The following is an 11,423-nucleotide window of genomic DNA, read 5'->3' as shown; positions in this document are numbered from 1 at the left end:
GCCGTTGTTATTCTAACTACTACTTACTTTATTACAGAAGGAATATTGTTACTGTTACTTCGTACTCATGGGAGAATTTAGTTTACAGAGAGAGGATATGTTGTGTCCTGATACTTACTTCTATAGTGTACCGCCAGAGAGGCCGCTGTACAAGTGTTAATAAAAGATGTGCGAAGAGGAGTTCCAAGATGGCGTTACTGAACACACAAGTGTTGTACTGCTGCTGTGTAAAAGTGTTCAATTAAATAGACTGTTCGGAATATACCCGGTGTCTTTACTCACGTCTGTCAGACACTACAACTGGTTTCCTGTCATGGCTTCTTTGGGTTTGTTCCTTTGTGTTTTGGGATTTATCTGTCAGTAAATCCTTGGTTATTTTGTCTGGTTTGGTTTTAGTTCTTTTACCTCGCTCCGTGACCAAACTGTTTAGATAAACTTTGGCGTTCTTTGTTCTGTCACTGAGGTTGAGCCCGTGTATCTTTTCTTTTAGTTTCTTGTGCTGTGTTGATTATTAAAATTTTCTTTGAAAGTTTCCCTGGCTTGTGTGTTCTGCACATTGGGTCCTATTCCTCCAGTAAGAAATAACAGTTACACTGACACAATGTATAGTAATGTTCCGGTTTCAAATATAAACCAAAAATTGATTTGTTGGTTCAAGAAAATGTAGAAAGTCTATTAAATTCTCGTATACACACAAAGCATGAACAACAAACTTGGTGGGATAGTTTTCAACTGAAAACATGAATCCCCTCTGGATGAACCAGTTTGATAAAAATTAATATTAAAAAAAACAGTATAAATACAAACTACTTTTGCTGCTGTAGCAAAAGAAAAAAATTAGAACTCAAAACCAATTGTTTTGTTAACTTAAAATGGTCTTGTTTATCTGCACCCTCGGTGCCCAAACTACATATTTGCAGCAAGACAATCACATACAGGTCCCCTTAAAGAGGCTGAGTGAATAGTGATTCCAGTCAGCTGTTTTAAAAAGATCCCTCACCCTCCTTCCAAATTCTGCTCCAAGTGCAGTCATTCCTAGTGCAGAGAAACGTCCCTTGTGACACTGAGGGATGACGCAGGCTCTTTTTCTTTCTCTGTTTCACTAGCCCCCCACCAACATGATCTTCTTCCTCTTTTGACTTGCTCTCCCCTTCTTTTTTACTCCGGCACTCACTCTTTCTCTATTTGCTCTCCCTGTCTCCCTCTAGCCTCTCTTCTTGCCATTTCCCCCTTCACTCCCCTCCTTCTTGCTTTCTCTCTCTCTCTCTCTCTCTCTCTTCTCCAGCACTGCAGTGCTGATTGTGATTGCACACTCACACAAGCACACATATACACAAATAGGAGCGTAGTTGAGAGGCAAGGACTGCAGCAGCATGCACCAACCGTGGCTGAGCTGTTCAGGGACACAAGGAAGGGGAACACAGGAGAGAAAATAGCATACTATCTCACACCAGCCAGAGGGTGCATGTTTTCAGTGGATGGAACAATGTATTTCAAGAGCAGATAGCTTATGTTATCCGGCCTCCTCTGCACTGTCTCTGCATCCAATTCACCCTGCTCCTCCCACTCCAACTCTTCCTCCTCCTCCTGTCTACAGCATCGTTAAACAGGACTACAAATCGACCGGGACTGGTGAGTGGTGGATGGTCAGGTTTTGCCCTGGGTGAAAGATTCTTCTGTGGATATGCTACACCTCCACCACCGGTGACGGCTGGATTCTAATCGACATTTGGATTTAGAAGATAGCCCACAACCTGCAAGGAATCTTGGATGTGTGTGTCATTTTCTACCAGTGTTGTCATTGGCGCATTTCCTCTATTTCACTGGTTGTTTTAGCCTTTTCTGAGACTGGCTAGCAGGCACTGCAGCATCAGGACCACAAGACCCAGTGAAGGGGTAGGGCATGAGGACCCAGTGGCGACCCAAAGGACGGGCTTGAGTGCTTCCATTGCTACCACTGCTGCTGAGGTGCTTATCTTGATTTTATTTCTCCAGAAGAGAACAGGGTGTCTGGTGAAGGTTTGGGTGGGTGGTGACAGCACAGGAACCCAGGCTCCTGCAGAGCAGAGCGGGTGGCTCTTGTGTAGGGGAGGCAGGCAGGACATCCTGTGGGAAAGGAGGGAAGAAGAGCTGGCTCGAGTGTTGGGCTCCTGATGGTAGCTATTTTTATCTCTCCTAGCTGAGCGATTGGGACAGCGGGTGGAAGAGAAGATGCTTATGGCCCGAGACACAGCGCGGGACGAGGCTCAAAAACTACACAGGAAGTGGCTGAAGCACCAGGCCTTTATGGCAGAACTGGCCCGCAATAAAGAATGGCTGGCCAAGATAGAACAGGTGAGTGGAGGTGACAAGAGAATAGACAGATAGATGGGCAGAACAGGTGAGCTGGGGCGAGGGTACCATGCCAAAGAGAACACATGAGTAAGAAACGGTGTTGATGGAGGGTGTGGTGCCAGTAAAATGGGATAGATGTAAGAGGAGAGATGTCATTACTTACTATATTTCATCCCCTGGTTTGGGGACATCCTGAATTACACTCTCAGGGTTATATCACTGTAGAGACTGTGGTGTTTTCAGGTTCACAGGTGGTGTAATCCCTGTGGTTATTTGGTCTTTTTGCATTGAGAACAGTCTATTTGAATTTCCCTGCTCAGGTGTGGAGGTTACAGTGAATCACACTGAGGACATGTAGAATTGCGGCAGTGAATGTCTAACATACAGGAAATGCACATTCCTTTATTTGCAAATGGTATCTGTTAGAAATACACAGCTAATATGAGGTCAGGTCAATTCATAAAAAACATTCAGGTTTGGTTTTTTGCTCCACATTCCCATCATGCTTTGCTACCCTGACGGAGCAACATCCCATCCACAGAGAATGTTCTCCATGCTCTCTGCCTTAGTGATGCTCAGGTGAGCTTTTGAGGTGTAAATTAGTCAGTGAAACTTCGTTTCGGAAATGGAACACTGCATTAAATATATTACTGTGGTTCTCCAGAAAAATGTGATTTTCAGCTCAGTCACATGTCAAGCTGCTGCTGATGAGGACATGTAGAGAACACAAGATGGAAGTGAATTTAGCACTTGGTCAAGTAAAGTTTACATAAACCATCATTTTTGCTTATAACATAAAATTAAAATGTATCTGCAACATCCTTTGGTGTTTTGATAAGTAAGCTCTGAAACTATTTACACAGAACTGCTCACTGTATGTATGTATGCACTCTAAATGTGCAATGATGTGACAGGACCTCGGGAAAACAACGCGATGTGGTTAAACCAGGAAGTGCTCTTTAGAGTTCAGCCTCCAAGCATCATATTGACATGAGCAAAATGTCAGGCAGAAACGGTTTTGCAGCTGGCATCTTACACTTCCTTTTTCTACATATCTTAATCATTATAAATCATCACTCATTTTCTGTCATGTTACTGGTCGAAAGCTTCACCCAGGAAAAATCACTGCATGATGACTTATTGTGTAAAGTGTGTTTGATTATTTTTACTTGGTGGCTATGCTTCCTAAACACAGTGATCTTGATGTGATCTGTTTCTGTAGTATTAGCCTGTAGTTTAATTTCAGCATTGATGACATTTATCAGCCTTTATCCTCAGCCTTGCTAAAATGTATTTACACCTCTGATAATTTCATGAGAGGTTTTTAACATTTTTTAGTTTTAATTAGTTTGAGTACATTAAGATTGCACTGATTCATTAGACTGCATAGTTTAGCTTTTCTAGTATATACAGTATTATGAAATATTAATAAGATAGCAGTGTAACTAATTATTACCATGGCCCTTGAAGACGAGCCCTGCTACTGTATATTACCTAATGAGCCATCTTGGATGTCCATGTGTGAAAAATATTTTGTCGTTCACCATGTTGTAGTCTAGACCCTCCCACTGATTGAGCAGAAACTCAGTTTTGTTCAGTCACGATGCAAAAGAACTGAAAGACTTGTGATAGGACTGTGCTGCATACCACTCGGTGTGTGCAGATGGGTTTGTGCTTTTAGTGGGGGATGTTTTATATACAGTTCCCAGGTTTAGTCACAGAATTTGTGTAGCCATATTCATTTGTGTTCTCATCACTGTTACATCTTGTGACTTAGTAGTGCAGGATATCATGTTTATTCAAACCCTGCCAGTTGAACAGTCCACTGTAGTCTTTTTATTAATGGTAGAAATCCCTGAGATGCTACTTTTACAAGGACAGAACTTCTCTGTGGAACTGTAAAAGATTTAATGTTGTTCAACAGATACAGGTTTGGACTCCATATTTCAATTTTTTCACTGTTTCACTGTAAGTTACCGTAAGCTCAAAATACAGGTAACATATATAGCTTAAAAGAAGCTTTACTCATTTTATTACTTGAACTAACTAATGTTAAAAGCTAAGATTCAGGCATCCCCTTGTTCCAGTTTTTCAAACGTAAGTGTTTGCTGCTCATCTTTCTGAATATCTTTAGGTTTTTGACCGATAGCCGGATAAAAACAATATGAAGCTGGAACTCAGGCTTCATGCGATTGTGATGGACATTTATCACTGACTTCTTACATTTTATAGAGCAAACAATTTATCATGTAATCGAAAAAATAGTTGGCAGATTAATCATGAATGGAAATTGTTACTTGGAGTGTTGTTTGTTAAACTGTGCCAGATAAACATATAGTCTATAACAGTATACAACCCAAACAGTGAGTCCTCAATAAGTGGCTTGTGATTTGTGATGCAACATATACAGTATGTATGTATACTAGTGTGGTTCTCCACTCTTGAAAGCAATATGTTCAGTTTGATGTTGACTGGTAAACAAATTGCATTGAAGGTTATTATAAATAGAAGTAAAGTGATATTAGTAATATTATTGCATTTTTATGTATAAAAATCAAACTTGAGCTGTTGCCAACATCTGAGTGTATCTCATTTTCTCCAACAATGGTAAAATAAAATAAAAATGCCTCAATAGATTATCAGTTAAGAGTTGGCTTCAAATAGTAAAACGCAACATGTTTTACTGTAGTTGAGGACACTTGGTGCACATATGTGAGTATTTGCACAGTGCACGTGGTTTTCTAACCATATTTCACATCAAATCAAATTTATTTATATAGCACTTTAAAAACATCCAGTTGACCAAAATAGTTTACATGGCAGAATAAAATTACAATAAATAACTAAAGCATAATAAATAAGATCAGTGCAAAAAATAAAACAGCACAATAACACACACAGATGACATACATTCAATAAATTAAAATTAAAAGGAATGTATCACACCTGTATATTTAAAATCCTTTCACCATCATGAGCCTTTCTTCATGAAATTAAATATTTATTTTTAGAGTAATTTCATTTGGCAGCTACACTGTAGTTGCTACAGTGAACAGAACATTGATTTTGTTTTAAGACAAATGGCAACATGTTTTTACCTATCCCAGATGGTCAGTGGTTTGGTAATAACAAAGGCATGGCTGAGCATGTCTAAGTGCAGTGTGACCCATGAGCTAGTTCTTTTATTTTCACTTATTTGTTTTTGTTGGTATTTGGTCTTTACTGGATATCTTACAGCGATATTGCAGACATACAGACAGGAAGGATGTGGAAGGGGAGATGGTACAACATGCAGCAGAGGTCCTGTGGTGTGATTGGTGATGCGTATGCTACAACTAGGCCACAGGGACATTGTGTAACCCATAGCTGACTCTAATGTGAATGTTAAAAGTTCAATATTTTTAAGTTCCCAATTTTAAAAGAACACAGTTAATGGTCTGCTGCCTATCAGAAAGCCATGGACAGAGGTCCTCTTCCTAGAATGACACCTGAGCTTGAAATGAAAATGGACTGAAAGAGGATACTGTTTTTTCTGAATCATCAGCATATTTATATAACCTTTTAAGAAAAAATACCAGAGAAATAAGCCTAAAGAATCGACACAGAAGATGCAGAAGATGGCTGCTCCAGAGAGGCTGTCTCTCTTCTGCTGTCTGGCATGATTCCGTAATGTTTCTGTGTGCAGACCCCGCACAGACAGTTACAATACAGATATCCTCATATCTTGCTAGCATCACTTAATCTCTGTCATTACCTGAGAGACAGATAGAGAAAAGATGACGCTGCGTCCTGCGGTGATCAGAGAACTCTGCGTCCTTTTGGAAGGGTTCCCGCCTCGGCCTCTTTCCTCTGTTCTCTCTCAGTACTTACTCAGCACATGAAGCCAGGCGCGCAGCTCTAGGCTGACTTGGTGTATGTGGAGGATCTGTAAATGCTTCTCTGTTACAGTGAGAGGCAGTTGACCTTGTGCCAGGGCTCACCATAGGCTCGGGGGTCAAGGCTTTGTATACACGCCTGCCCTACTGGATCACATCAGTGTCAGACTAATGAACAGACATACATATTTAAATATGCACTCTATATTAGTGGTTACCTTGGTCTGATTGCCTGATGCCTGTTTTTCTATTTATTTGCTTTTCCTTTTGAGTAAAGCATCTTTTCCTCTTTATCTTCACCACTGTATGTGATTGAGAACACTTCAGTAAATTAAACTAGCAAGGGATGATGGCTTCACCTCTCTAAAAAAAATTCAGCACATTTATCAATGTCCACTCAGCTGGCAGTATTCTATATTTTCATAATTGTCAGTAAAATCCATAAAAAACAATTAACCACACATTTAACATCAGTTCGTACAGAAGAGAACTAAGCTTTAACATGACATTAAGCTAAATATTACAAAAACAAACACAATGTCTTTTGCAATTTATAACAGATTCAAAGTTCATTTAAAAACTCCTTTCCATAGTAACATATCCATAATGTACATAGTGCATGCACAGCTTTATCTGTCCTATTTTCACATACATCCCAATTCCAAGAAAAAGTTATAAGAACAAATTTCACATACTTTTTTCCTTTTTTGCGTCTACGTGCATCAGTTGCCACTAGGTCCATACATGCAATTAAAATTTAAATTCCCCTAAGCTAAAAAAAATATTGTTTTAACAACTATTTAAACTGGCCTTTACCATTTTCTTGACATCCCCCTGACAATGGCTCTCTACTCTACTGATTTTTTTATAATATTGGATTTCACTTCAGGCACCATAAATGTCTGATGTAAATCTTGTTTCATAATTGTGTTGAACAGATTAGAAAAAAATAACCATTCTAGTTAAATTCAACAAAGTTTGTTTCTAGTTAAACTTATAGTATAGGTGCATCTCTGTCACTGTTAACATGCCCGGGCTGACATGCATAGTTTTTACATTTTATCTGTATGAATACTGCAAAGCCCAGAATTTAGCTTTATTCTGAATAGCCTGCCGTTTCTTTATGAAGCACTTGAATGGTCTTATACCTGTATAGAGCTTTTCTATGCACTGCAGCACACTCAAAGCACTTTCACACTATTTGCCCTTTCACAGATTTGCACTCACACATTCACACACTGGTGATATCACCAGGGGCAACTAGGGGGTTCAGTGTCTTGCTCAAGGACACTTCGACGTGTGGACTGGAGAAGTCGGGAATTGAATCACCAACCTTCCAGTTAGGAGAGGACCCGCTCTGTCTCCTGAGCCACAGCCAGCCTTCTTGACCAAATCACAAAACAACAATCAAGCTGTGACCAAACTAAAGCACATATAACTTGTCTAGTGACATCTGGTAGCATCGCTGTTGAAACTTCTGACTATTAACGCGATACCTTGTGGAAGAGAGGCAGAAATAAATGAGGGAAGATTGTTCTCTTATGCACTCCCTTCCTAAAGTGTGTTAATAAAACAATTTTTTGTAGATGTATATTGTAGATGCTCATAAATATTCACTCGGTGGCTAATATTACTGACTGGCTTTTGTGCAGTGAAGAAAGAAAGTCTCTGTTTCTGTAACCAGCAGCAATTAAATAGTGGAATTTACTCCCATCTGCATTCAGCGTGTGAAATTCACAAGGCTTTTTGTGTAGCTTTACAGATGTTTCACTGTTTTTAAAATAATACAGTAAAATTATATTGTAATCCCTACATTTATTGTGAAACTGATTGTGGCCCACCACATTACTCCTATATAAGGCATTTAAATATCATATTCGAGAAAAACCTCAGGAGGAATCTAAATATAACAGTTTGAAATGATTTAAGGTTTTGTTTTTATATATTTCATAGTTAATACTTTAGTGTGTATTGTGTGACTATGTATGATGCACTGTATGTTGTTATGTGACTCTCCTTTATGTTGCCAATTTGGCCAGGTCTCTCTTGCAAAAGAAATACTGCATTTTCACTTCTTGGTTAAATAAGGGCTAAATAAATAAAAGTTGCTTGCAAAGATGATCAAACCATCATAAAATGCAAAAACAGATGCAACATATGTCCCCACAGTCATAACAAAAGTATATCTGTGTGAAACTTGTTCATTTGATGAAACTGTAACTTAACAGTGATAACAGCGCACAGTGAGGTCGGACTGACTTTACCTGCTGCATAATAGGATTAATAGGATACATGACTAGTATTTCTTTTATTTAAAAATAATCCTTCTAAATTAACACACGTATATCATGATACACAATAAATTGCTTACAGTGAATTCCATCACATCAGCTGTGGATTTAGGGTTCATTTTAATATGGTGCATTCATTCATGGCAGAAAAATACCAAACACACCAGTGTGCAAAAAAGTAGACATGCATCTGGGGAAAAGTGCATAACGATTGCTAATGGAATGATGCAGAAATTGCACAGGCAGGAAAATAAAGCCCTGTGAATTAATTACTCAGCAGTTTGTATAATGTTATAAAGCCTATATAAATCTTTTTTAAACTTGGACAATTTTATTCCAATGACATTTTAAGACCCAGTAAGCTAAAATATCAGCATAACAAAAACTGGGGTTAAAAAGGAAATAACAATATCAGAAATTAAACATGCAATTGGTAGCTTTTCTCCAAAGAAAGCATCAGGTATGGATGAACTGCTGGTAGAATTTTACTTTAAATTCTCTTTAAATTCTGACCACATAGTCTGTTACGTTTACATGTTGTGAATAATGCATAGAAGAACCAGGTTCTCCCCACAAACAATGTACCAAGCAATTTTCAATGTGATACCAAAAGCAGGAGAGGAGAGAAATACACCATCTGAATACTGACCCATACGTTTAATTAATTGCAACAATAAAATCATTACAGTGCAAAAGTATTAAATAACTTACCTCCAGGTATTCATTATGATTATACTGGTTTTCTACTAAATAGGAGCATTAAAGCCAATATTAGAGCCTCTATATCATTAATACAGTATATCAAGAAACCAAAATTAGATTTCACATTGATGTAGTTAAATTTTTTTAATGACTAAATATTTTCCTAAAATTTCTGCGCATTGTAGTTTTTAACAGATGTCTCTCAAGTTATTTTACTGTTCATACATATACTGAAATAATGTGTTTTAAATAATTTAAAAGATGATTGTCAATAAAACTGAAATAACATATGACAATTACAAATGTATACAAACCCCATTTCCAGAAAAGTTGGGACATTTTCTATAATGCAATTAAAACTAAAATTTGTGATTTCCTAATTCCCTCAACCTTTTATTTAACTGACAAAAGTACAAGGATAAGGTTTTCAATGTTTTTACTGACCAACTTAATTGCAATTTGTAAATATTAACAAATTTCTAAGTTGATGCCTGCAAAACACACCAAAAAGGCTTGGACAAAAGCTAAAAATGGCTGAAAAGCTTCTAGAGTATTCCCCTAACATGATTCTGGAAAATTCCAATTAGCAGGTTAGTTGAGAACAGGTGAGGATATCATGTTTGGGTATAAAAGGCTCAGTCTTTGCAATTAAGGATGGGCCATGGCTCATCACTTTGTGCCAGACTTTGTGACAGAATTGTCATTTTACCATGATCAAAGAGATTATTTCTTAATGCAACTGTAGTCACTTAATACAGTTTGCTGCTGCATCCAGAAATGCAACCTGAAACTATTAAGCGAGGAGGAAGCTATATAACAGTTTTGTGCAGAAACACGCCAAGTCCTCTGGACCCAAGCTCATCTCAGATGGACCAAAAGACAGTGGAGACGTGTTCTGTGGTCAGACGAGTCCACGTTTCAGCTTGTTTTCAGGAAAAATGGCCAGGTCATTTGTGCCAAAGATGAAAAAAGACCATCCAGACTTATCAGCGAAAGGTGCACCAGCCATCTGTGATGGTGTGGGGGTACATCAGTGCCCACAGCATGGGTGACTCACATATGTGTGAAGGTACAATCAACACGGAGGCATAATTTGGGGCTTTAGAGAGACATACTCTATTCTGCCATCAAGGCAACATCTTGTCCTGGAAAGTCCTCGGACATTTGAGCAGGACAGTGCTTATCCTGCACATGTTATAATAGCGTGGCTTCATAGACACATAGTATGTGTGCATGACTGGCCTGTCTGCAGTCCAGGTCTGTCTCCTATTGAAAACGCATGGCGCGCCATGAAGAGGAGAATCAGACATCGGTGACCATGGACTGATGGGCAGCCAAAGTCTTGTATCCACTTGGAAAACTGCAACAACTAGTATCCTCAGTTCCCAAAAGATTGAAGAGTGTAATTAAAAGGAAAGGTGATGTAACACAGTCGTAAACAGGCCTCTGTCCCAACTGTACCTTTAGTTTTACATTCAAACATCATAGTACCTTAAAGATTGAATGGGTTCTAGATTTCTTCATAAACACTAAGTTTACCTCCCAGTGTTCTCTTATCAATATATTAATAGTTGAGACAAAGCTCTTTGATGTGTTATAACAGTGTCTGGACAACAGTGGAACTCCAACAAAATCTTAGCTTTCTGCTTGTTTCTTTCTATATTGATATCTATTTTGTTCATGTTGTCTGTTGATGTCGTGTCTCCTTGTCTGTCATTGGTAATTATTTTATATTGCTTTAATGATAAGTGCTGAAGCAAAAGATAATTTCTCACTGGATAAAAATGTTCTAACTGTGGCACAGATGAATAAGCTGCTGTGTTTCAGGCTTGGGTTACTACTTGTCACTAATTTCATTTTAATGCTGGTTTTGTTTTTTCAAAATCTACAATTCATTTTATAATTTCGTCAATGATTTTCCTACTGTTAGGGTGGCTCGAACACGGAAGTGAGCGAGTCACAAAAATTGACGGACCTAGGTGGCTGACTTCGATGCAAGCAGTGCAAGTTTATTTACAGTGTACAACAAGTGACCAAGAAATGAACAGACGAGTAACACTGGGACCGGGTGTCGAGCTTCGGATGGGAACACAGTCAGTGGTGGAGATGATGAGAAGAGGACCGGGCTGCGGACACTGGGACTCACTCCTGGACTGGTCGAGTTGGATGGTACTGAAGAGGAACAGAAATTGTACATACGGTAAGTAGTAGACTGTGCATC

General features: G+C 38.6%; 1 protein-coding gene across 1 annotated transcript in view; it reads left to right on the top strand.

The window, feature by feature from the left end:
• Positions 1–1,316: 1,316 nt before the first annotated feature.
• The window catches only part of sptbn4a (spectrin, beta, non-erythrocytic 4a), a 40,518-nt gene continuing 30,411 nt past the window's right edge, over positions 1,317–11,423 (top strand). Inside the window, exons 1-2 of the mRNA XM_020587079.1 lie at positions 1,317–1,968; positions 2,180–2,334. Of these exons, the coding sequence (XP_020442735.1) occupies positions 2,212–2,334 (123 nt within the window). The 5' untranslated portion in view covers positions 1,317–1,968; positions 2,180–2,211. The remainder of the gene's footprint in view (positions 1,969–2,179; positions 2,335–11,423) is intronic.

The sequence above is a fragment of the Monopterus albus genome, unplaced genomic scaffold (assembly GCF_001952655.1).
Source record: "Monopterus albus unplaced genomic scaffold, M_albus_1.0 scaffold438.1, whole genome shotgun sequence".
Classification (NCBI taxonomy): domain Eukaryota; kingdom Metazoa; phylum Chordata; class Actinopteri; order Synbranchiformes; family Synbranchidae; genus Monopterus; species Monopterus albus.
Note: the sequence above shows the minus strand (reverse complement) of the source record. Positions and strands in the feature narration are given on the sequence as shown.